This window comes from Balaenoptera ricei, chromosome 5 (genome assembly GCF_028023285.1).
Source record: "Balaenoptera ricei isolate mBalRic1 chromosome 5, mBalRic1.hap2, whole genome shotgun sequence".
In the NCBI taxonomy this organism is placed as follows: Eukaryota; Metazoa; Chordata; class Mammalia; order Artiodactyla; family Balaenopteridae; genus Balaenoptera; species Balaenoptera ricei.
In genome coordinates, this window is record NC_082643.1 from 1 (window position 1) to 26,655 (window position 26,655).

Consider the following 26,655-nt stretch of genomic DNA (forward strand, 5'->3'; position numbering starts at 1 on the left):
AATCAAGTCCTAGATTTGGAATTAAATCAAAAAAGGTAATTTGGGGAGGGGGGATTTTTATGCATTTTGTCGATCTATTCTTCAGAAAGGTTAGTCGAAATACCCCCATTAGTGGCATGTGAAATGACTCTTCTTCTGTATCCTACCTCATTTGGTACTGTGATTTTATATACCTGCCAATTGATGGATAAAAAAAAAGACATGGCATATATTTTTAAATATGTATTTCTGTCATTTCATTTCCCTGTTTGTGCATGTCATTTTTGACCATATTGAACATACCACTCTGTGTGATGTGTAGGGCGTCTACTGTACGTGCGCCTGGCTGAGGGGTACTGAGCCCACCAGGGCAAGGGGGTGCTTTCCCCCACCTTCTACCAAAGAGGCTGCATGGCCCACCAGGGGACTCGTTCCAGATTTGCTGTCTTTCTGTGAATTTACTTATTCAGTCTTCAAATTTCATAGATCAATGTCCAGAAATAGTTTTCTGTATTAGGCGTGTATAGTGTTTGCATATATTAAATTTTAAAAATTAACCTGCTAAATGCAGTTCTCATCACCAGTTTCTTAGGTATTTAGGTTTTGTAACTAAATGCAGACAATGAACACCATTTCCCCTTTTGGCATCCAGGTTATTCAGCAAAGAAACGAAGAATGTGATCATACTCAATTTTTGATTGAAGAAAAAGAGTCAAAGGAAGAGGATTTTTATGAAGATCTTGACAGATTTGAAGAAAATGGTACCCAGGAATCACGCATCAGCCCATATACCTTCTGCAAAGCTTTTCCCTTTCACATCATATTCAACCGGGATCTCGTGGTCACTCAGTGCGGCAATGCCATCTACAGAGTCCTTCCCCAGGTAAAAGTACATCACACTCTCTTGGGGCCTGAGACAAAAGGCCACAAAGACACTGTTGTTACAGGTGACCATTCATACCTTTAACCCTTTGCTTATGTATCAGGTAACGTGGAACACACTGTACGTCACAGAAGTTCTGTAACTGTAAACTAAGTACGTTTGAGCATACTGCAGCTTTGCCTAGGACAGCTACTTACTTTTTTCTGTTTTAATCACAAGGGCAGTGGGAGAATTCTGTGGGAATAGTGTACTTGTTTTAATGAGGAAGTGAGTAACTTTCCAGTAACAATCAGTTTTCACTTAATTTATTCAACATGGAGCAAATAGTCACTGAATATCTACTGTCTGAAAATAACTTTCAAAATCAAGCACTGACATTTGCAGGGAAAAGAAAGGAATTTAAAATACACCAAAGAGGAAAGCGATAGAGGTTACTGTGGGGTTTAGTAGAAAAAGCATCAAAGGACAGCAGTTGGGTGATGCCAGGAATGTACGTTTGACTTGCATTATTATTATTGTTATTATATTATATTCTTCTTATTCAGACCCATTGTCAAGTCCTCTCTTCCTACTTTTTCTTTTCTCTCCTTTTCTGACTTTTGGAATTGCACATGACATGTGTCTAGAGATACTTTTTGCTTGTAATTAAGGACACTTAATTCGGGATGAACTCACACGGGATCTGGCGTGAACCCGTAAGTCTGGCAGCAGAACGATGTGCGGACTGGGCGGTTACTCTGGCTCTGCCTCTCCGCCATCGATGACCTTGACTGTGTCACGTCCCTCTTGGCCTGCTTTCCCCTTGTTATGCTGTGAGGCTGGAGGGTGGACGAAGATCACCTAGTGTAAGCAGTCACTCACTTCCCTTTTATTATTAATTAGCCGTCTCCTGATAAACTGTGAGTGGCGTGGGTGGTTTTGCGATTTAAATTTCATTTTAGGCCATGGACATCTAACACCTCATGCTACAACTTAAAAGCTAAGTTCCGTTCTTTTTTCTTCCAAAATTCTTCTCTTGTTTAGATTAGCTTATATTTGAATATGAGTCCCCCGATTCCATATTAGGTTTCACGTTCAGGCGACCGCTGGATGTTCATTTAGTTGCCGAGCTGCTTAGATGATGACGTGAGTCCACAGTTGAGGTCACTTTCCTACAAAATAATTACGCTTTTCTATGTTTAAGTGCTGTTGAGCTGGTCTAATCTAATAACTACTCTCAAATCATAAGAATTATTGACTAAGTATCCTTTTCTTTTCGTCTGCATTTTAGCTCCAGCCTGGGACCTGCAACCTCCTGTCTGTCTTCTCCCTGGTCCGTCCTCATATTGACATCAGTTTCCATGGGATCCTCTCCCACATCAATACGGTCTTCGTATTGAGAAGCAAGGTCATTGAGATATTATTTCAGTAAATGTGAGGAAGTAAGGTCTGTTACGGATTAGAAGTGTTCCACAGGGATAATTAGCTGCAAAAACATTCTGTGAGATGCAGAAGGTGTAGAGAGAGCAAAACCAGAGCCCGAAGGGGGTCCTATTTCAAAGGCAACGGTGCTGATTTGGGGGTTGCCTGTAGGGCAGTGGGACCCTCTCCTCTGGTTAGAATAAACGAGCGAGAGTTTGGAGAAGGCCTTGCCCAGGCTTCCCGGGTGCACACAATGAGACCAACAGCTCTTACTCAATATACAGCTACAGACTCCTAGTTTAGAAACCTGGGGACCTAATAAAGATGTTTTAAACTTTACCCAGAGCCGCTGGTTTGTTGTTCCCTAAATTGTCTGTTATTCTTCAGGCCATTTTTGTGGGGAAATACAAGTGATAACATTTTCATTCAGTTGATAGTTTAGGTGGTACCCAGATCTCGTAGTTTCTGTTCTTGGGGCTGATGTAGGCAAAGGGTTCCAGAGGACAAAGCTCATCCTCCTGTCCGCCCTCCACCTACAGAGGTTTTCCCCACACCTGCTTCCTGTATTTGGAACCAGCTGCTTCCAGCTCTGTGCATGTAGGGGTGGGCATGGGGACACTGGGTCTGGTCTTTGCTAGAGCCTGGGATTACGTGCTGTGGCCAAGGTGGAAAATCAGAATTAAGACTCACTGAAGCTTTCCATAAAGATGTGAAAGTAGCACAGCTACTGTCTTTCTGGGTTCAAAGGAAACGGTCAGTTGGCTTTTCTGCAGTGATGTAAGGCTGTCTGCTTGTTACCTGGCGGACTCTGGTGAAACGCCTCTCCTGCTCTACCTGGGCCGATGTTCTCCCTTACGGTTTGGTGGGAATGAGGTCTCTGGGTCCTTCTCGGCTGAGTCGTTAGGTAGAGACAAAGGCATGAGTGGACGGTTGTGTCTTGCCTTTTCCAGGAAGGGTTGTTGGATGTAGAGAAATCAGAGTGTGAGGATGAACTGACGGGCACTGAGATCAGCTGCTTACGGCTCAAGGGCCAGATGATCTACTTATCTGAAGCAGACAGCATACTTTTCCTGTGCTCACCAAGGTAATCACTGCAAGGTGAATTACAATAGATAGAAGTACCCATCTTGTGCTAATGAAGGAGTTCAATATCTTTTATTCAATTGTTTCTACAAAGTATGCTTAGACTTCCAAACTCTTTTTATATGCCTCTCTATAACAAGGATAACTTCATTGAACATTTGCAATAAACTCAGAAGAAGTCATGTCTTCTGTTTTATTTGCCATATCTTAGTCAGTTTGCTGAGTGTTTATGCCATTAGATCAGGGGATACCTAATCTGAAGGTAGGTAACTCTGTAGCTTTGTACCTTCTAAAGATGCATCATGTCCATAAGCAAACCTATAAAGCAGGTAATGCGATGGCAAAAATACATGGTTATATTTGACACCAAGAAATTACTTTTCTAATGATTTCTGGATGTAAGCTATTTTATGTTGAAACTATTTCGCTACTTTAACTGAGATACACTATTCAAAATATAGTTTTAAGTTGACACTTATGTAAATAATGTTATTTATAATAAACATTGGGACTTCCCTGGTGGCGCAGTGGATAAGAATCTGCCTGCCAATGCAGGGGACACGGGTTTCAGCCCTGGTCCGGGAAGATCCCACATGCCGCAGAGCAGCTAAGCCCATGAGCCACTACTACTGAGCCTGTGCTCTAGAGCCTGCGAGCCACAACTACTGAGCCCACGTGCCACAACTACTGAAGCCCACGCGCCTAGAGCCCGTGCTCCACAACAAGAGAAACCACCACAATGAGAAGCCCACACACCACAACGAAGATCAGCCCCCGCTCACCACAACTAGAGAAAGCCCACGCACAGCAACAAAGACCCAATGCAGCCAAAAACAAATAAATAAATTAATTAATTAAAAAAATAAATATAATAAACATTAGAGGGAGGTAAAACTGTAGGTTGGTATTTTCAAAATGTGACAAGCGTTCTACTAAAAGATGCATGGGAATTTAGAATAAGAAACATCTCTAAATTTACTTTAGAGCAGTAGACATAGGTAACTGTAGAGCTTGTTAGGTGATATTTTGTGTATTTATAACTTTGTGCAGACAAAATGTATGCACATTATTTAGTAACACTCAAGAAAGGATGTTTTGGTGGGCTATTGATTAAAAATTTAGTTTAAAGTCCAACTGATCACTTTTCATTTAAAGATATTGTCTTAAAGTTTCTGAAAAATCGAATGAATTTTGTAACACCTTCCTTGAAAATTATTAATATGGTATTAAAGACTATATAAGACTAATGATGGGTTTTTCCCCTGAGAGTATATATTATGAAAATAAAAGAGACAAAATTAGGAAATATAAACTCTATATTTTTTATTAATAACCTCCATTGATCTAACTGTATCTTCAACTGCTATAAATAGGTGTTCTTCCTTCTGCCTCTTTCCAAGTTGAGCATCGGTGGAATGACAGCTTCTCAATAGGGACAGTTTCTATTCATGGAGAGAAGGGTTTCTTCGGAAATAGAAGCAGGAAATTTGGAGTCTACTTGCTAATCACCATATGCAGAAATTGGCTACACAGTGACACACTCACCGACTGTCATATGGGACCTGGTCATGTGTACAGAGAAACCAGTACTCACACGAAATGAGATCAACTGAAAGCAGTTTTACTTACAAAATAAATAACCCCAAGAGGAAAAAAGTTACTGGCACAAAACAGAAATATAGATCCATGGAACAAGATAGAAAGCCCAGAGATAAACCCATGCACCTATGGTCACCTTATCTTTGATAAAGGAGGCAAGAATATACAATGGAGAAAAGACAGCCCCTTCAATAAGTGGTGCTGGGAAAACTGGGCAGCTACATGTAAACGAAATTAGAACACTCCCTAACACCATACACAAAACTCCAAATGGATTAGAGACCTAAATGTAGGATCAGACACTATCAAACTCTTAGAGGAAAACATAGGCAGAACACTCTATGACATACATCACAGCAAGATCCTTTTTGATCCTAGAGAAATGGAAATGGAGACAAAAATAAACAAATGGGACCTAATGACACTTAAATGCTTTTGCACAGCAAAGGAAACCATAAACAAGATGAAAAGACAACCCTCAGAATGGGAGAAAATATTTGCAAACAAAGCAACTGACAAAGGATTAATCTCTGAAATTTACAAGCAGCTCATGCAGCTCAATATCAAAAAAACAACCCAATCCAAAAATGGGCAGACGACCTAAATAGACATTTCTCCAAAGAAGATATACAGATTGCCAACAAACACATGAAAGGATGCTCAACATAACTAATCATTAGAGAAATGCAAGTCAAAACTACAATGAGGTATCACTGCACACCTGTCAGAATGGCCATCATCGAAAAATCTACAAACAAATGCTGGAGAGGGTGTGGAGAAAATGGTACCCTCCTACACTGTTGGTGGAAATGTAAATTGGTACAGCCACTATGGAGAACAGTATGGAGGTTCCTTAAAAAACTAAAAATAGAACTACCATATGACCCAGCAATCCCACTACTGGGCATATACCCTGAGAAAACCATAATTCAAAAAGGGTCGTGTACCACAATGTTCATTGCAGCTCTATTTACAATAGCCAGGACATGGAAGCAACCTAAGTGTCCATCGACAGACAAATGGATAAAGAAGATGTGGCACATGTATACAATGGAATATTACTCAGCCATAAAAAGAAACGAAATTGAGTTATTTGTAGTGAGGTGGATGGACCTAGAGTCTGTCATCCAGAGTGAAGTAAGTCAGAAAGAGAAAAACGAATACCGTATGCTAACACATATATATGGAATCTAAAAAAAAAACAAAACAAATGGTTCTGAAGAACCTAGGGGCAGGACAGGAATAAAGAAGCAGACGTAGAGAATGGAGTTGAAGACACGGGGAGGGGGAAGGGTAAGCTGGGACGAAGTGAGAGAGTGGCATGGACATATATATACACTACCAAATGTAAAATAGATAGCTAGTGGGAAGCAGCCGCGTAGCACAGGGAGATCAGCTCGGTGCTTTGTGACCACCTAGAGGGGTGGGATAGGGAGGGTGGGAGGTAGACACAAGAGGGAGGGGATATGGGGATATATGTATACGTACAGCTGATTCACTTTGTTATATAGCAGAAACTAACACAACATTGTAAAGCAATTATACTCCAATAAAGATGTTAAGAAAAAAATGGGGAAAAAAAGTTAATAGCTCATTAGAATAATAATAAGTTTTGAGAACAATGAGACACAATTTGATGGAGTTTTCTCACTCAATATGAGCATTTTAACCCTTCACTTTCATTTTACAGTTCCAGTCATTTTTCCTCTGCTCACTGGCAGGTCTTGTAAACCATTTGGTGGATGATCTGGCCTCTTTCCTGAAGGGTGTGTGTCAATAGTAAACTGTTTGATCATTTTATTTTTCTTTATTAACATGCTAATTTTTGCTTTGATTTATGGACATTTCTGCTGAGAATATATTGCAGGGAGACATTTTATTAATCCCAATTTCTTTAGTAAAGTCACAACACAGTTATGTCATTTTAGAGAAATTATTATTATGAACGACTAGAAATAATTACTTTGCATTTAAAGAATTCAAACCAAGAATGTAACCTTCAGACATTTTAACCAAATACTAAATTTTTTTAAAAGTCAACTTTTTACTTAACAGATCTTCACCGAATCAATAAATATTACGTTGTTCTAAGAATGACTTAAGTTACAAAGATGCATCAAATTCAGCAAGAACAAATACTGTTTCAAATAAATGAGAAAATCAGTCAAAGAAAATAAGAGTAGTAGAAGAAATTAGAGCCAGAAATAAGAGTGGAATAGAAAGTGCATGTTAGAAAGTCATGAGTACGGAAAAGTCATGTTGAAGATGGGTCATAGATCAGGTTGTAAACCTTTCATCATTGTGTGTGAAAGAGAAGACACCTAGTTACGTCAAAAAACCCCTAAGGCAACAGTGAACTAGCTTCTCAGAAGAAACACTGTTATCCTTGTTAAAGAGAGTAAAGATAACTTTTTCTTCATCTCTTCATAATGAGGAAAAACTGTGGCAATAATAAGTAACAGGCTTGTGTTAAAAACCCGAGCGGGTTTTGTAGGGCGGTTTTTCACATTATCTTTTAATTTAGGCTGATGGCGTTAGAAAGTGCCATTTGGCAAAACTGCATGTCAAGTTCACTGCTCTTTGATAGATGTTTAAATATTGAGAAGAATGAAGCACATTCCTCTCGCGTTTCTCCAGATTTTCTTACGCCTGACCTGCTGAATGGCAGGCGGCGGGATTAGACTCCTGGACAGGAGCCAGGGCGGTGTTGCCATGGGGACCCTGGGGACTGACAGTGCCTCCTTCTCCCTGTGACAGTGTCATGAACCTGGACGACCTGACCCGGCGCGGGCTGTACCTGAGCGACATCCCGCTGCACGATGCCACGCGGGACCTCGTGCTGCTGGGGGAGCAGTTCCGAGAGGAGTACAAGCTGACCCAGGAGCTGGAGATCCTCACGGACAGGCTGCAGCTCACATTGCGCGCCCTGGAAGATGAAAAGAAGAAGACAGACACGTAAGCACGTGCCCTGTGCTTGAAGAGGGCGGGCGGGGCTGGCCTTTGTGGTAGCCTGCAGCTCTGCCGTAGTTAAGACTGACCGTCGGGCTGCGACCGGGCCCGAGCTGGTACTGCTCGCTGCGCGGCAGGCCAGTAAATCCAGACACAAGTTGCTGGGGCAAGGAATAGCGATCGTAGTCGGAAAGACGGCAGACCCAGAAGATGGCGGGATCGTGTCCCGAACGACCATCTGGCCTGGGTTAGAATTCGGGCTCCTTTTATACCAAAAGGGGCGGGACCAGCCAAAGGGGCGGGACTAAAGCCAAAGGGGTGGGGCCAGCCAAAGGGGCGGGGCTAAAGCCAAAGGGGTGGGGCCAGCCAAAGGGGCGGGGCTAAAGCTAAGCTCTTCCTGGTTCCCGGCAGCGTCTGGGGCTGGGAGGTGTGAATGTCTTCCTTCCTGCGGCCGCTCCCTGGTGAGCCTGGTCAGGCTGTTTCCTGGGAGCTAAACAGAGGTATTTAGCTTAAGGCTCATGACCTGGGGAGCAGGGTTCCCAGAGATGGGCCATTGTGTACAATTTAGTCTGATAAGCAACACCCCGTTAGTGATTAGCTTGTAATAGAACACAAAGTTTCTTCCCTATAACAAGACTCCGAGGCGTGGGACCCGCCGTAGGTCTGGAGTCCTAGGTAAACTCTAACACATCACTTAAATAGAAGTTACGCACACAGAAATCAATCAGTCCTAATAGTAATTTTACAAACCAAGCTGGAAGAATATACGCTAAAGCATGTCTCTGGAAATCATGAGAAGAATAATTCAAGTGCATATTTCACGTCCAACTACCGGTTCATCCGTTTCCTCACACAAGAGGTGTACCGAGCTTCCTCTAGGTGCCCGGGCTGCCAGGTGCTGGGGGACACTGAGCACTGAACTGAGATTTGGCCGTTATATTTTAAAAGCGTTCTGTTCCTGGACTCCAAGTTATTTTTGGGTTCGGCAGGTGTGAGTCTGACAGACTGTAGTGTCTTCTGTGATGACAACAATTGCATCTGTAGTTTGATACATGAACAGAGCTATCAAAACACAAAACTATTATTTTTCTACGAGTGGTGGATTAAATTATGAACTATTGGGCAAGTAACATTTAAGATAATATTTCGTTTTCAAGTAATTCATGTAAACAAATACACATCGTGCGTACTGCTTGGCCTTGCTTGAGTATATTAATTAAAAGCGTGAAATCACTGACTTTCGTAAGAGAATTTTACCGGGGGTCTTGCGTGTTCATTTTTAACGTTTGTATGATAGGAAGCTATCTTGGAGAATTGACCTGATGTTCCTTCGTGTGAGAACTGTGTCACTCTACTTGACACCATAGGGTTGGTAACAGCACCACTTCCTGCCCTGTTCTTGCACTGGTGTGTGTGTGTTGCCTGTGGATGGTCGCTGTGCCCACAGGTAAACACATCAATTAACTGTTTATTGGCAGCTTAGATGGATAGAGAATCCACGTAAATGTCTGTCTTCATCCCTAGCTTCTTCCTCCTGCACTTCTCGTACTTTGTATAATGAAGCTGAAAACTGTATTTTCTTTGACACCACTTTACTTTCCTCATGGCCCTGAAGGGAACCCCTTAAGCGTTCCAGGTATTTGGCAAATTTCCAAAAGTATGTGGGATGAGGTGGGCCACTCAAATTCCTCCTGCTGCTAGAGAAACAACTCAAAATGTGTATTTATCAGTGTGTGGTACAGCTTCCACCATGAAAAATAACCCATTTTATGGAGCTTATAAGATTGTCCTTAGGACCAAGGCTCACAGTCACCTGGATTTGTAAGTCTGAGTTACTCAGATCCTGCTCTGGCTGTTATATTAGAAAACCACCAAGGTTTCCATCTTCATTGATATTTGCTTTTCAAGGTAATTTAATTGTAAACATTTACTATGAATTTTTGTTGAAATGAAGTAGTTGTACTGGTCACATTTAATATTCAAATATAGCTTTAAAATGTTGTATAAAATGTTCTCTGTTTGAAAGTGAAAAGTGAAACACTGAATACATTCCACTAAAGGTAGCGAAAAAATGAGACCTCAGCTCCATTTTGCACCTTAAGCTTAGCACCGGTGCCGTCTGGCCTAGGGGAGAAAGAGGCTCGGAGGTGGTGTTTGCTCCTGTGCGCCATCACGTCAAGGAACCGCAGGTCCGCTTGCTTCTGCTTCTCTTCTCAGCTCTCACCCCTCCCGTGTGCTCGCCACTCTCCCCGCTCCCCAGGGCCCCTGGTCCCATCAGCGTGGTCTCAGGACTGTCAACGGAAATAAGATCTTTTCTTGTCTAGACCAATTTCCACCTGCTTTATCCGTTTCTTCCATGAAGGAGTGAGGCAGGAATGAAACAGAAAAATCTGCCCTTTCTTTCTTTCTTCCTTCCTTTCCTTTCCTTTCCCTTCCCTTTCTTTCTTCCTTCCTTCCTTCCTTTCATTGAAGTATAGTTGATTTATAATGTTGTGTTAGTTTCAGGTGCACAGCAAAGTGAATCAGTTATATATACATATATACATATTCTTTTTCAGATCCTTTTCTGTTATAGGTTTTTACAGGATATTGAGTAGAGTTCCCTGTGCTGTACAGTAGGTCCTTGTTTGGGAAATCTGCTTTTCGCGTCAGATGGCAAGCGTTGAGGCAGATGGCTTATCCCTGAGAGGTGAACGTGCCCCTGGTTTTGTGGGATCCGTACGGTGCTAAGTGCTTGAATGGCTTCGTTCATCCTGTGACTGTCACAGCAGGAGCATTAACACACAAGCCCACGCAAGACAACTTCGACTTGCCGGTGTCAGTCCTCTGTTTTGTCTGTTTGTTTTGTTTGGCTTATTTTGATTTGCTTTGAATTGGTTTGGATTTGGGGATGTTCTATGGGATTAAAACAAACCAATTATTTATATTTTCTCGACTTGACTTATAAAGATGGCTGATAGCGGGTGTCCTGTCCGAACCCAAGCCTGCACAGTGCACACGGCACTGAAGTCTACGAGGCGGGCCGTAGAGGCACGGATGCTGCTCTCAGCATCTCTCACTGTGGCTTTATCCTCACCCCTCTGGACAGGTTGCTGTACTCTGTCCTTCCTCCGTCCGTGGCCAACGAGCTGAGGCACAAGCGTCCGGTGCCCGCGAAGAGGTACGACAACGTGACCATCCTCTTCAGCGGCATCGTGGGCTTCAACGCCTTCTGCAGCAAGCATGCGTCTGGGGAAGGCGCCATGAAGATTGTCAACCTCCTCAACGACCTCTACACCAGATTCGACACGCTGACAGACTCCCGGAAAAATCCGTTTGTTTATAAGGCAAGTCCAGGTCCTGTCCTAATGCGGTGCCATTCATGATTCTGAATTTTCAAGCCGTGGCTTCCAGAGGCACTGCGGTCACCATTCCCTGACTGTAGCCCTGCAGGCTTGGTACGGGCAGGTCTCATGCATTCGTTATTTACCATTTTCTTAAATAATTACCTCGCGTTCTAAAACATTCTCTTCCTTGTAACCCAGATGAATGGAACGGACGATTCCCTAGTTAAAATGTTAAATCCGTGCAGGTGGTTTATCACACGTAATATAAACATGGCATTCGTGTCAGTGGTCTGCAAGTGACATTTTTACTGAAAGGTAAAAGTGATTTGCACAGTAAAGAAGTCATGGAGCTTAAGAAGGGGACTGAGACCTGCTTTTAGATAACATCAGCTTGAGGGAAACATTTATAAGGCATTTCTGCCCTTGGTTTCAATTAGTAACACATGTAATCTTGGAAAAATGAAGTCAATGGAATATTGCTTCGTAAAGGCAAGAATGTGAACTAAGCCACCCCCAGGCATCTGGAGTCATAGAAGTGCCACAAGGACTATTTAATATTTTAGAGTCTTTTTCTGAGGAACCGTGTAACACTTGGTGAGCACGTCGTAAAAATCACTGGTTACTGACCAGGATAAATCACTGAACTGGGGGTAGTGCGGCTTTGGCCCATCCAACCATCAGTGTTTTAAGGGGAAATAGGGTAGTAAATTGTCCTCCTGGGTAGTGAGCATATCTGGGCTGAGAAAGCGGGACTTAACTAGAGGAAAAATAATGCCTGTAATCAGACTCCAAGTGCCAGATGGGTACATTTCAAATAATGACGTTTTCTTCTTGTTGGAGTTGAAGGTATCAGAATTTTAAGAGATTCAGGGGAGGAAAGTTGAAAGTTATTGATAGCAATTGGAAGAACACGTTTTGTGTAAGGGTAGCAAGTGGAACAGTCATGTTTGTACTGACCAATCTGTGCCCTGCTAGGTGGAAACGGTCGGTGATAAGTACATGACGGTGAGTGGGTTACCAGAGCCCTGCATCCACCATGCACGTTCCATTTGCCACCTGGCTTTGGACATGATGGAAATTGCCGGCCAGGTCCAGGTAGATGGTGAATCTGTTCAGGTTAGTAGATAAAACAGATATTATAATGGTAGTAATAGACCTTTTGGACAACCGATTTATAGTCTTGATTTATATTCATAATCATTAATCATGTACAAGGAATAACATCTTGACAACAAAGACTAATATTTTTAATGTTTTTTTAATTGAAGTATAGTTAATTTACAATGTTGTGTTTCTACTGTACAGAAAAGTGGTTCAGTTATACATATATAATATGTGTATTCTTTTTCATGTTCTTTTCCATTATGGTTTAATACAGGATATTGAATATAGTTCCCTGTACTATACTATAGATCCTTGTTGGTTATTTATTTTATATACAGTTGTGTGTATATGTTAATCCCAAACTCCTGATTTATCCTCCCTCTCCCTTTCCCCTTTGGTAACCATATCTCTGTTCTCTATGTCTGTGAATCTGTTTGTGTTTCGTAGATATGTTCATCTGTGTCATATTTTAGATTCCACATATAGGTGATATCACATGATATTTGTCTTTTTCTGTCTGACTTTCTTCATTGAGTATGATAATCTCTAGGTTCATCCATGTTGCTGCAGATGGCATTATTTCATTCCTTTTTATGGCTGAGTAATATTCCATTGTATATATGCACCACATCTTCTTTATCCATCCTTCAGTGGACACTTAGGTTGCTTCCATGTCTTCGCTATTGTGAATAAGTGCTGCAGTGAACATTATAGTTTTCTCCAGGTACATGCCCAGGAGTGGGATTGCTGGATCATATGGTAGGTCTATTTTTAGTTTTTTTAAGGAACCTCCATACTGTTCTCCACAGTGGCTGCACCCGTTTACATTCCCACCACCAGTGTAGGACGGTTCCCTTTTCTCCACACCCTCTCCGGCATTTGTTATTTGTAGACTTTTTAATGATGGCTGTTCTGACTGGTGTGAGGTGACACCTCGTTGTAATCTTGATTTGCATTTCTCTAATAATAAGCAATGTTGAGCATCTTTTCTTGTGCCTTTTGGCCATCTGTATAAACAAAGACTAATATTTTATTGAACCCATTGTATTACATTCTTCCATAGAAATGGGAAACCTGTCCACCTGTTTGAAATCTTCTTTATTCCATGTACTGAAAGTCACGAGGATGAGATAAAACCCCCTGTCCCTTCTGGTTTATTTTTTAAAATCTCTTTCCTGTGTCTCATGTAAGTTGCCAGATTCACATCTTTGAAAGCTTCAAACTTGACAAAAAGAATGTTTCTCTTGAAAGATTTTTGTGAGGGTTTTTGTCTGTAATATGCTTGGAGTTCTAGAGAATTCTTATGATTTTTATATGATGACTCTACGTTATTCTTTAATATAGAGTAAGCAATAATTCATATTATTGAATTTATTAAAACAGAGCTTTGATTTCTGCAGATAACAATAGGGATTCACACAGGGGAGGTAGTCACTGGTGTCATAGGACAGAGGATGCCTCGCTATTGTCTTTTTGGAAATACTGTCAACCTCACAAGCCGAACAGAAACCACTGGACAAAAAGGAAAAATAAATGTGTCTGAATATACATACAGGTAAGAGACACATCTAGTTATTTACTGATTTGAAAAATGTCTCTATGCATGTGTTTTAATTCCCTGGGTGATTTTATTACCTTTAACATTTATCACCTCTGCTCTTAGGATTATTTATTGTTTATTTGAGAAGGTGGTGTCATTATTTCCATTTTAAGTGATTCTTCACCATCTTAGGAGTTTCTGCTATGCCCATTGTTACTAAAACCTTGAGGTACCTTTAAATAACTTTGGTGTGTGTCCCTTTCCCCGTGCAGCCGTACTCCACGCTTCTCTCCCTGTTCCCTGTCCCCTTTAGATGTCTCATGACACCAGAAAATTCAGACCCACAATTCCATTTGGAGCACAGAGGCCCAGTGTCCATGAAGGGCAAAAAAGAGCCAATGCAAGTTTGGTTTCTATCCAGAAAAATTACAGGAACAGAGGTATGACTCATCAGTGTAATTCCTTTTTAAGACAGACTGTAAACATGGGGAGCTAAATCATAATCACTGAAAACACGTTTCATTTGCAAAGAATTCTTGCGTACGTGAACCCTTCAGTAAAGCAGCGGAAGTACTGAACCGTTAGTGAGCCGGTTAGAACAACACAGACTTCTTAGGGGAGACTTTACGGTTGCTGGTTCTGTCCTCTAATGAGATGAAGACCAGAGCACGAGACGGAGGAGAGCTGGCTGTGGTTGTTCCTGCGTAACCTGGCTCGGACCCAGCTGGGGAGCGGGCGGTGAGGGGCGTCCCGGGCACCCCCCGGCGTCCTCAGCTGTCGTGAGGTCGCCACCAGGGCCAGGACAGGGCCGCCTTCACGGGAGGTTTCCTGACCACGACGCTCCAGATCCTTCCGAGGGCCACGCTGTCACCTCGGGGAATGTTGAGGCATCTTTGGACACCCTAGTCCCTCGTGTGTCTTCCCTGGAGAGAAGAGTGATTTATACTTTTCCAGAATCTAAATGATTCCGCAGGGAAGCTATAGGTCCGTGCTCGTGCCCTGGGCGTACTCCAGCCTGAACCCAGGTGCTGGCGTCGGGGGGGGGGAGTTCGCTCGGGGGTCCTGTGACCCAGGGTGGCTCGTGACACCAAGGTCCTGCCAGCTTTGCCCCCTCCCAGTGGGTTGCATCAGAAACAAGTCTGATGCTTTGTTCCCCGCTGATGTACCTGGTTCTTTAGAGGAGGTGAGACTCCTTGACTATATGTCTTTTCCTGGATGTACACATTCCTTATAAATGCTTTTAGAGTAGAAGTCCTAAGAGGAATGGAATGCCAAGTTGTAAAGTATTCATCTTCACCTTCTCTTCACTGTTTCTACTTCTGGTGCCAGCTGGCTTCCCGATGTTCTTCTGATAAATTAGCTTCCCTCCGGCATTGCTCATTTTACTTGGGTGCTTCTGTCTCCATCCAGCGTGGTGGTGGGAATGACTTAGAAAAACTGTAGATACGAATGCAGATCAAATTTTATTTAAAAAAAGAAAGAAAATCTTTTGGGAGTCCTACAAGCTTTATTATCACTGAAAATTAATACCCTGTTTTTTCCACTTTGTAAAGGAAACAAAGCAGGATGACAACTGAATCTTGGACGTTGGGGTGAAGAGGACGGGGTGAGGTCCAGTCTTCCCCTAACTCATGCCAAGCCTGGGAGCAGACATTCCCTTGGTCCTTTTCCATTTCCCCAAGCCTTTCTCCTAGTTATCTCTTTCCTTATTCATTATTCAGCTTTAGCTCTGCTTTTGAGTATTTTCAAGGTTTAGTATATTGTCTGAAGTTTGGCTTCGTGTGGGTGATGTGAGCTTCACGTGTCTTAAAATCTACTACAAGCATCACCTAACATGGTGATTTGCAAGTAGTAGGCACCCAATAAATATTTGTTGAATTTAATTAAATGAAACGGAACAGTATTTGGCCATGTGTCTATATATATATATATATATATATATATATATATATATATATATATATACACACACACACCATGGTTTTCTAAATCTGTTCAGTGCTCTCTCTATATATATGCATATGTATATTTTAATGACTATAACATATAAAAAAGTTTTATCATGTTGGTGTATATCATTATAGAAATCATTTTCTAAAGGAGTGAATTCAGAATTTTAGGGAAAAAATGCAATTTATTTTCAGACTCCCCAAATAAGAATTAATATATCATGCTAAGAAAATACTGACTATTTTGAATTATGCTAACTTTCCTTCAGAAATAGAGAATACGCATTTCTGTTATTGAACTATTGGGTTATTCATTCAGATCACGTGGCAATTATAATTCCTCTAAAATGCTGTCGTTTGCATTGTACCCCTTGTATAATTATAAATCTCACTAATCCCATGCAGCTGTTAAAGAAAGCGGCACTGTTTCACAATGAGCTATTGCGTTAGTTTGGGGTGAATGTTAGGGGCTCTGACCACATCCAAGGAAAAAGCTGGAAGCATGGCTCTGGGGTGTTCCTGGTGGTCAGAGCCCTTCCTGGCCCTTTATTCCCAGAAATTAGCTCCTTTTTCTTAGCTCACAAGAATGTGACTATATCCAGGGCATCATGTTCAGAAAACTTACTTTAATTTCGACATAGAATGCATTCTTATTGGACTCATTAGCTTGTTGTCCTTCAATATCTCTGATAATTTATTAACACCTATCTTTATAAAATATAGTACAATTACTTTTGTGTAAAAATGTTTGTCTTTAAATTTAGCGTTTCCTATCAGCACATTGATATTTGTATAAAATGTTCTGTGTTCATGTGTAAGAGATCCTGCAATAAATTATTTTTTCCACTTGTCTCTAGACAGTTTTTAATTCAATAAAAATGAAATGAATAGTCGGTCATTTGATTGATTAGTGCCATTTTTGGAAATACATCTTATCACTTTGCCTGTTATAGGCTTTCATTTTGATTCCCTGCTGTTAGGATAAAGCTGAATGGTCCCTCTTCATCAGGCCTATTCCCAGATGGTATTTTTCTTCAGTGACAGCGGCAAGACCAGCCTTGGCAGGGGTGGGGAGGATATATGCACAGATACATGTGAAGTGACACTGACGAGCTCCCGGCATTTTAGGGGTGAAAGACACGTACAAATAACTAAAGCGTCTGATATTCATAGTGATGAAACATATTCAAGACACAGAAAGAATACTCAGAGCGTGAGAAACAAGAGGACGGAAGTGGGGTGGGAAGGAGGCGGGAGACCAGCTGGATTTTGTGGTGGTTTTGTCTAAAGGTGAATTAATGCGTCCCTTGTGGAAGCCTACTCTCAGTGCCTCTGGGTCCCATCTGTTCAGCCCTTCTGGGTAGCGCCAAAAAAACAGAACCAAATGTTATGTAAAGGTAAGAGTTTCTGTTTGATTTGAGGATAATATTGTACATGCTTTTAAACTTTTACAGAAGAACAGCAATTTATACCCACGCACAAATATATTTCAGCACCAATTCATTATCTCATTTTACTTAAATCTTGATTGATTCACCACATGACACGTTCTGTCTCTTCGTCATGGAAGGTGTGACCTTGTGGTTTGTAACGAGATCTATACGTTTGGTCTTAGTCCCCATCGCCTTTCTGGCCCTGAGCTCCTACAACTCTAGGAATTTCCTAAGTGAGAAAATGACAAAGGTGTCCTTCATCACGTTAGTGAGGTGACTCGGGGCCTGCGCTGGGTTGGGGGGAGCTTGTTGCCAGGTGAACCGACCTGGAGTTCAGAGGGTGGGAACTTTAGTCCCACCCTGACCGCGTCTCCTGGGAAGGGGGGGGGGGGGCCTGCAGGTTAAATGCTTGCCAGCAGCCAGTGATTTCATCGAGCCGGCCTGTGTGATGTCGCCTCCAGAGAAGCCCAGAGGTCAGAGAGCTTCCGGGTTGGTGGACGCGGGGCGAGGCAGGGGGGGCCTGAAGCTCTGCGTCGCTCCCATCTGGCTGTTCTGAGTCACATCCTCTTGTAATTATCCAGGCAGCTAGTGAGTAAAATGGGCCCCTCAGTGTGTGTTTCTCTCTGGCAAACTCATTGAACCCAAGTAGGGGGCTGTGGGAACCTTGGGTCTGCAGCCGGTGGGTCGCAAGCGCGGGTGACAACCTGGCCTTGCTTTGGTCTCCAGGTGGGTGCGTCTTGTAGGGCTGAGCCCTGAACTTGAGGAATCAGGGGCGATGGTGGCGTGGATGGTGTCAGAGCTGAGCTGCGTCGTAGGACACCCGGCCGGAGTCGTGAGAGTTGCTCTGTGGCGGGGAAGACACCCCACACTGTGAATGGGTGCAGATTCTTACAGGGGAAGAAAAGGGTCGCTTCCCTGCTCACCGGTAAGTGGGTTTCTCTCTGCGGCCTCGCTGCCGGCTCTTAGGGCCGCTAGGGGGCAGCAGAGGGCGCCGTGCAGCATCGAAGCGGGGCGGGCGGAGGGGGCAGGGGAAGGACGCGGGGCTCGTAGGAAGCGCTGCTCGCGCCTCTCGCCTCGGACCCAAGGCCGCTCCCTGCGTGCAGCCTGGAATTCATCCCTCCCACTGTCCCCTACGGTCAAAGGAACGTCATGAGAATAATGATTTCTACGCCATTATGGCCGTTTGTGTGGCAGGAAATCTATTACCATGCATCATGTTCAGAAATTGCACCCACATTTTTCCTGCTGATTCTGTAGGAAGGTGTGTAAACGTGTCGAAACAGGCCATTTGTACTAGAAGCTATAATTTCGTCCAGAATCATTATAGGCAAGCTAAGTTGTGTGTAGCTCATGTTAAAATCTATCAAATACAAATAAAAGTATTGTTTATTGACAAGGAGAAAATTGGAAAACCCCTTATTTTGCATTAAAAATGCATTTAAATGATTCTCTCTTGCTTCTACCATATTGGAGAGACGAAATAGTATAGGGTAGATGTAAAAAACCAAACAAAAGCAACAATCACTGTCCGGAGAGTCAAGAATCTGAGTCCAGTTCTGGCAAGGCCAACCCTGTGGTCTTGGCATGTTCTTTAACTTCTTAGATTCCTAATCTGTGAAAGGAGCTGGACAAGATGATGTCTATAGTTAATTCTTGCTCCAAAATTCCAACATTTCTGTGGTAAAAATTTCAGGACAGGGATGCTGTGACTTTGGCCTGGCCCTCTGGGGAATTCTTAGAAAGACAATCCAGTCTTAACTCTTTTTAAGTCAAGGAACAATGAGCGGATCAACTGGGTGATTTTAAAGCAAATTTCTAAGAAATGAACAACTCTCCGGCAAACACCTGCTGAAGACTTTTGACTCCAAGCTAAAATCAGAATGACTAGGTCATATTAGTGTATACAAGTATTAAAGCATTAAAAACTGGGCCTATATTTCCCTAATTGTGTTAAGTTCCAATTCTTTAGTAAAGAGCTGGGCTTTTGATTCTCTAAAAATAAGGGGAGGAAATGTACCTCTATTTCAAGCAATAATCTTTTTGAGTAGAAAATAACCTCTTAAAAATTAAAGACAGGAAGTGTCAGTGAGTGGTACATATAGGTTTTTTTAAAAAATTATTACCAATAAAATGTATTGCCCATTTTGTATTAACATGCAAAATATTTCCCGTTAAAAAAATAAATCTGTAGCCCAGAGGTGGAAACCACTTAAATATCCATCAGTGGGTACATGGATAAAGAAAATGTGGTCCATATATATAGTAGAATGTTGTCCAGTTTTGAAAAAGAAGGAAATCCTGCCATTTGCAACAACATGGATGAACCTTGAGGACATTATGTTAAGTGAGATTAGCCAGACACAGAAAGAGAAATACTGCATGATCTCGCTTCTGTGTGGAATCTAAGAAGGGCAAACTCATAGAAGCAGACTAGGAGGGTGGTTACCAGGGGATGGGAGTTGGAAGAAGTGGGGATTGTTGGTCCATGTGTACAAACTTTCAGTTTCAAGATGACTAAGTTCTGGAGACCTAGTAGACAGCAGGGTGCCTCTGGCTAATGATGCATTGTGACACCGTGCACCCCAGGTTGGGACTCGAACCCACGGGCTTTTAATTAGAATCACTCTCCTGGTGTCAGGACTTCCTGAGCCTCAGGTTCTTTGTGTCTCAGTGCAGGAGGAATTCAGCGAGAGGCAAAGTGACAGGCAAGAGGTTGATTTATTAATCTAGGACGCTTGTGAGGGATACAGGCGGGCAGGCGAGGGGGCTCTGACCTGAGAATCAAGCGGGCTACATTCTTATAACCAAAGGGAAGTGGGGAGGGGAAAAGACTGTCTTCTTTCTTGTTCTTGGAGTAGCCATCACTAGATCCTCCTTCGTATTGGGCGGGAGACTGGTTGACCCTATGAGGTCAAACTAGGACTGTCATAGTGCTCATTCAAACCAGCAGAAGGGTGGTGACATAGACTAAAACATATTAAGTCATCTCAGGTTTTGTATAATGAGGGTCTCCTACTTCGGAATGTCGCCTTTCCCTTATATTCCTGTCCTAGGTCCTAAGGATCATTATCTTGCTGGACTTGGCCAGCGGGGTGCAGGCCTCATCTTTTCACGGAATGGCCTGGGGCGCATCTCGCGCTTTTATTTATGAATTTATAGTTAAGCAAGCCTGCTTCCTTCCACAATGTTCTGATAGCTTTCTTGAGTGGTCATGGATTCACAGTGGTCTCCCAAAGTTCCCTCTCTATAATCCCCTGCTGGGATTTCTAAAACTCCCTGTGTAACTCTCCTATTTGATTCCTATCATTTGTACGCGAGAAATTTGCTAAGAGGGTAGATCTGAAGTGTTCTCACCAGGCATACACACACACACACACACACACACACACACACACACACGGTGACTATGTATTATGTTAATTAGCTTGATCGTGGTGATCATTTCACAATGTATACAAATATCAAAACATCACAAGGTACACCTTAAACATATGCAGTTTTTATGTCATTGATACCTCAGTAAAGCTGAGAAAAAATGGTTTTACCAACTTAAAAAATAAATTTTAAAAAATCCATAAATACTTTCGCTTTTGTGGTTTTCTGCATGACGTGAATACACCTCTGCATAATTTATATATACCCATGATTACAATAAAATCATAAAGCTCTGGGCAACCACAGCACCAAAACCTGACATAGTGATTACACATAGCTTTTAATATATTAGTACAAATAACATCCCCAAAGGGACTTCAGTTATTTTTGTGTAAAAATCATCGCGGTGAAGCCACAGGCTGAGCCAGCTGGGTTCTCTGCTCCTGGGCAATTGGGGCTCTGATGGGGGTGGGCAGGCTGGCCCGCAGGAGTGAGGGGTTTGTATCCTGGAATCAGAGACACGGTGGAGGCAGGGCCTGAGGAAAACATCAGTGTCCTGAAGTACGCAGAGTTCAAATTTAGGATCTGCCGAGAAAGTCTAGCAGCCTGTTTGAAGAAGCCAGCAGCTTGGAGGGTTAGAGGCAGGACAGATCTGGGAGCAAAATGTGTCTGAGCCTGAAGCCTTTGCAGGTGCCCAGTTCCTGTGCAATGATGTTTTTGGAACACATCTGTTTAATGATATTGTATCCTCAGTTTGAAGTGTAGAACAAGATTTAAATAATGGGGTGGTTGTTGTTCCTTGTGTATTAATATAGCTATTTTTTCCTCCAAAGCACAATATTTTTTACGTCTGATTAGGAAACTACAAGGGCGCTCCCTCAGCAGGGTCGGTTAGGAATATAATGTCAGTCATAATGCGAGTCACATATGATGTGAAGTTTTAAATTTAGAAATGTCTGGTAGCCACACTTTAAAAAGTAGAAAGAAACAGGTGAAATTGATTTTTAATAATACGTTTTATTTAACCCAATATATCCAAAATATTATCATTTCAGCATGTAGCCCATACCAGAAATTATTACTGAAACATTTTACATTCCTTGTTTCCTCCTAAGACTTTGTAACCCCGGGTGAATTTTTACATGCACAGCACATCTCAGTGCAGACCAGTGTTGAAAGATAAACCGAGGCATATTGGAAATGTTAAGGTTTATTTGAGCAAAACCCCATTCCAGTCAGGCAGCACTATAGTGGAATTGGCTAGGAGAGCTCCACTAGAGGAGCTGGGAGAGACTTTTGTTACTGAATGCACGTTCGTGTGCCTGATGCACAGTGAGGCCAAACAAACCGAAATGTTGGAGTCTGGAGCAGAGACAGGTTTATTGCAGGGCCCAGCAAGGAGAACAGGTGGCTTGTGCTCAAAACACCCGAACTCCCTGATGGTTTTCAGGGAAGAATTTTTAAAGGCAACTTCTGGGGTGAGGGCTGCAGGGTGTGTGACTTTCTTCTGACTGGTTGGTGGTCAGGTAACAGGGGGGCGGCTCCAGGAATCTGTGCTCAGCCTGAAATCACCACCCTCCACCTGGGTGGGGCCTCAGTTCCTGCAGAAGAGCTCAAAGTTACTGTTATGTGTATCCCTTCAGGAGGAACCAGGACCCTGCCCCAAGGCTGCACCATTGTTTCTTTTTTTAAATTTATTTTTTATTGAAGTATAGTTGAATTACAGTGTTGTGTTAATCTCTGCTGTACAGCAAAGTGACTCGGTTATACATATATATACATTCTTTTTCATATTTCTTTCCATGATGGTTTATCACAGGATGTTGAATATAGTTCCCTGTGCTATACAGTAAGGCCTTGTTGTTTATCCATTCTATATATACTAGTCTGAACCTGCTAGTCCCAAACTCCCAATCCTACCCTCCCCCATCCTCCTCCCCCTTGGCAACCACCAGTCTATTCTCTATGTCCCTGATTATTTTTCATAGATAGGTTCGTTTGTAACATTTTTTTAGATTCCACGTATATGATATCATGTGGTATTTGTCTTTCTCTGTCTGACTTACTTCACTTAGTATGATGATCTCTAGGTCCATCCGTGTTGCTGCAAATGGTATTATTTCATTCTTTTTTATGGCTGAGTAGTATTCCATTGTATATATGTACCACATCTTCTTTACCCATTCATCTGTCGATGGACAGTTAGGTTGTTTCCATGTCTTGGCCATTGTAAATAGTTCTGCTGTGAATGCACCACTGTTTCTTGACTGCTCCTCCCTTGTTTCTGCATTCCCTCACTTCCCTGATTAGCAACTGTTTGGTACTCAGGGAAGGCCCAGGAAGCTTAGAAACCCTATTTCCAACAAACAAGAAACAGGGAACATGGAAAGGACCTATACCCGGGAGGACCTCACAGGATCCTTCTTGGTGTCACTTTCATGGAGAAAAGGCAGGAGCAGAGTAATGGAATTCCTGATTGGCTATCGTTTAAAGCTTTGTTGACTGACTGACTAGTTGCTCTTAGGTTTCAATTTTATAACCTTGTTACACTTACAGGCTCAGGTTTTGGATTGTTTATGTCCGCCACCAGTGCATTATAGCCACATCTGTCTAACAGCCTCCTGTTAATTAATTTAAGCCAGCCACTGTTCAAGTGCTCACAGATCATGTGAAGCTGGTGGTCATCACTGGACAGCTCAGCTCAGATCCACAGGATGTTGATGCATGTGCTTGGATCTTCTATGAAAAGCGAACAGTCCTTTTAGGTGCTTGATTGTTTGCTCCTTGTCAGTACACTGAGTCATACCTTGTTATTTATAAAAACAAAATAAGAAAAGTAGATGAATAGTTGAAAGTGGTCATTAAGTAAAGAAAAAAGTATATGCATGCTCATACTTTTTCGTTTATAATATGCAGTTTTGAATAGAGCATTTCTTTTGAATGTAAACACTCTATGTACCATGACACAGTAGAAACGGTGATAAGAAGTGTAATAAAGAAAAATGAGTTCTATCTGAGAGATTTTTAGAAAACTATTTAAGGAAAAAGAAATTGGACCTTTTTATAAGTTGCTGACATTTAGCAACTTAGCATTTTCAGATGATAAAGGACCTTCCATTTTCACGTGACGATTCTTTTGCAATGTTTTTGCATAAGAAGCAATTATGAAGCACTATTATCTTTTGACAAAGCTAAGACTCTTTATAAAGATTTAGTTCATCACTCAGGTACCACCCACACTCCATTCTCCTGTTCATTTGTATTCCTGTTAAAGATTGTTCTTTCCCCGTCGACCTAACCTGCTATTTTTGCATTTGACAGGAATATTACCCAGGTATTAACTAAAAATTAATCATGCAAAAGGCAGCTGCTAGAAGTTTTGCACACGTATATACATGAACAGTTTTTACTTTGCTTGTGCTCAACAAAGTGTCCCAGAACTGTAGGGACTCTTCAGACTTTAGTGGGAGCAAATGTCCCTACCACACTGACCACAAGCTCTTCTATGTGATTTTACCAAAAAGTTGCTCCTGATGTATGTATTTTTGAGATTCATAACTCTTTAAATACAGCTCTTCGCATTCCTTAACAGGTAAATCCCTTTTAAAAAGAGTTCTTGTAAAAATAGTGCTAACACTATAATAAAAGTTACAAACTCCTTTTTAAAATGTGCATTTCTTTAAGTGTTGTCCGTATTGCAGCTGCTAACTGAACTTCAAAGACAAGATCAGGCTAAGGGGTGATCAGAGCCCCTGCTGTCCCTGAAGCTTAGGACAAAGCCTACATCACCAGGTGGCAATCAGGGGGCGATACTACAGTCACTACAGAACGCCCTTGTGCCCAACATTGTTTGGAACATTTTGCATGTGTTGAATCCTTGTAGCAACCCATTGAGTAAATATCCTTATTATCACCTCCATTTTACTTAGAAGGAAACTGGGGCACATAAAGTTTGGGATCCTCACCTAAGGTCAGACAAGAGTGAGTGAAGAACCAGTAATTATACACGGTAACCAGATACAGAGCCCGTGCTTCCAACCAGTGTGCTCTGAGGCCTCTCAGGTTACAGGTGAGCAGAGCAGCTGGCAAGTGATGAACTGCCAGTGTGTGTCTAAACATTAGAAGATTGTTGGTCAGGTAATAAAGGTCTAGTTGGACAGGTGGACAAAGAGCGTGAGGGAGATATGACAGGTGGTTTGGGTCCTGCATCTGATGACTAACACTAAGAACAGGATTTGGAGGCCTGAGGCACCGGCAAGGGACCAGCACAGGTCTAGAGAAGGGACACAAGGCAGCAGTCACAGGACAGAACAAGAGAACCCGTATGGTGTGCACTAGGAGAGATGTCATGTTAGTAATTGGCCCCATTGTGCCTGAAGACCAGATTGACCTTAGAGTTTTCAGGCTGTGAGACCGACTGATTCAAGAGGGGGCTCTGCTGGGCTGGAGGGGGAGTAGAGAAAGAACGTCATTGGCTGAGTCCTTCCATGAAGGCACCTGCTCAGAGCACAGACTGCTGGCTCCCTGGATGTAGAGGGAGTCCTCCAGAGGGTGGCAACCTCACCGTCCTGCACCTGCCCCCGTCACTAGCAATTTCTATTTATCTGTGAGGGCTGCTGACCAAGGGAACGTCTTTTGACTTTCCTTTCTAAGGCTTCAAACAAGGTCTCTCAGAAATACAGAAGACATTTCCTTTACTTCCCATCTTCTGTTGTACCTGGATGTAATCCATTTCCATTCTTCTTTTTGTTCTAATGTTGATGAGTAAAAACAGATATCTTTGTGACAGTGAAATATGAAATCTTTATTCATTCTTCTGGTGTTATATCAGTTTCCAAGAAAAGGAGGGACCTGACTTCTTCAATGTTTCTTATTATCAATCTTATTTGAGCAATAAAATAAATAATGGTGATATTGGATTGTAACCAAAGTATTAAAAAAAAAACTTTCTGAATCCATACTGATTTAAATAAGTGACTGAAAAAAAATTAGATAAATGAGGGAGATAGGACAACTCTTCCTTATGGAGTAATTCCAATAGAAATAATTACGAATGTATCAGCTACTTGGGGATAAAAGGGAAAAATCTGGAGAGTCTGAGTAATAGATCTAAAATGAAATCAAATTAATTAATAGGTACCTGGAGCTAACCTATTCCATACTTTTGGCTAAGAGTTTCGCTTCACTGTAAAAAGTAGTTGGAGTACTTAAAAATAACTCACTGTGTTATACTCTACTTAGCATAATAGAAAATTTCATTTTTCTCAAAATATGTTCAGGGAACAACACTATACATGTATTTATAGTATATCCCCGTTTCATATTTATATATTTTGTTGTATTAAAGATTACATGACGCTGTGTCTAGCACACCGTATATTCATTCGGGAGTCTTCCCAATTTGTCTTCTTGCATTACCAGATGTCAAGTCCCTGTTTTCTGTCCTCCATATTCTATATGCTTTGACAGATACTCAAGTTTGCCTTCTCATTAAGCCTTTGTATAATACAATTTCATATATTCTTTCACAAAATTTGAATATTGTATACACCGTTTAAGTCTTTCAGAATTTTCCCGTATCATTAAAAAAAAAGTCATTAATTCAATTTACCAAAATTTTAATATTAAGTTTATTCCCATTTTTTAACCATTACAAATAATGCTGCAATGAACCTCATAAATTTTTGTGCTTTTTTCTTGTTATTTTCAGAGGATACATTCAAGAAGAGCAATTTCTTGATAAGAATTAGTGCTTCTTAATGTATTTCTAAATTACCCTTCAGACAGACAGTGAGTGCTTTAGGACAGTGTTCATTTTCCTGTCAACACAACAGAGTACTGTTAGTATTTTTATATTCATTAACTCTTTCGAGCCCTGAATTCTATCTCATTATTTTCTTGTATTTCTGTAATTGTTGAGTGAGTTTTAGTATACGCATTATTTCCTGGCCACTCTCATCTCTCTCTTCCTGTGGGTGGGGCATATTTGTATTCTTTGACCTCTTTATGGGTGGGATGTTTGTTTTTACGGATG

The 26,655-nt window shown here is 41.8% G+C and overlaps 1 protein-coding gene across 1 annotated transcript; it reads left to right on the forward strand.

Annotated features, from left to right (window-relative positions):
* Nucleotides 1-601: 601 nt before the first annotated feature.
* On the forward strand, nt 602-16,648 carry GUCY1B1 (guanylate cyclase 1 soluble subunit beta 1). The gene is made up of 9 exons (XM_059924320.1): nt 602-862; nt 2,133-2,249; nt 3,214-3,347; nt 7,703-7,900; nt 10,983-11,220; nt 12,196-12,336; nt 13,725-13,879; nt 14,178-14,304; nt 15,418-16,648. Exons 1-9 carry the CDS (start codon nt 602-604, stop codon nt 15,439-15,441), a joined length of 1,395 nt encoding a protein of 464 aa, XP_059780303.1. The 3' UTR covers nt 15,442-16,648.
* The last annotated feature ends 10,007 nt before the right edge of the window (nt 16,649-26,655 follow it).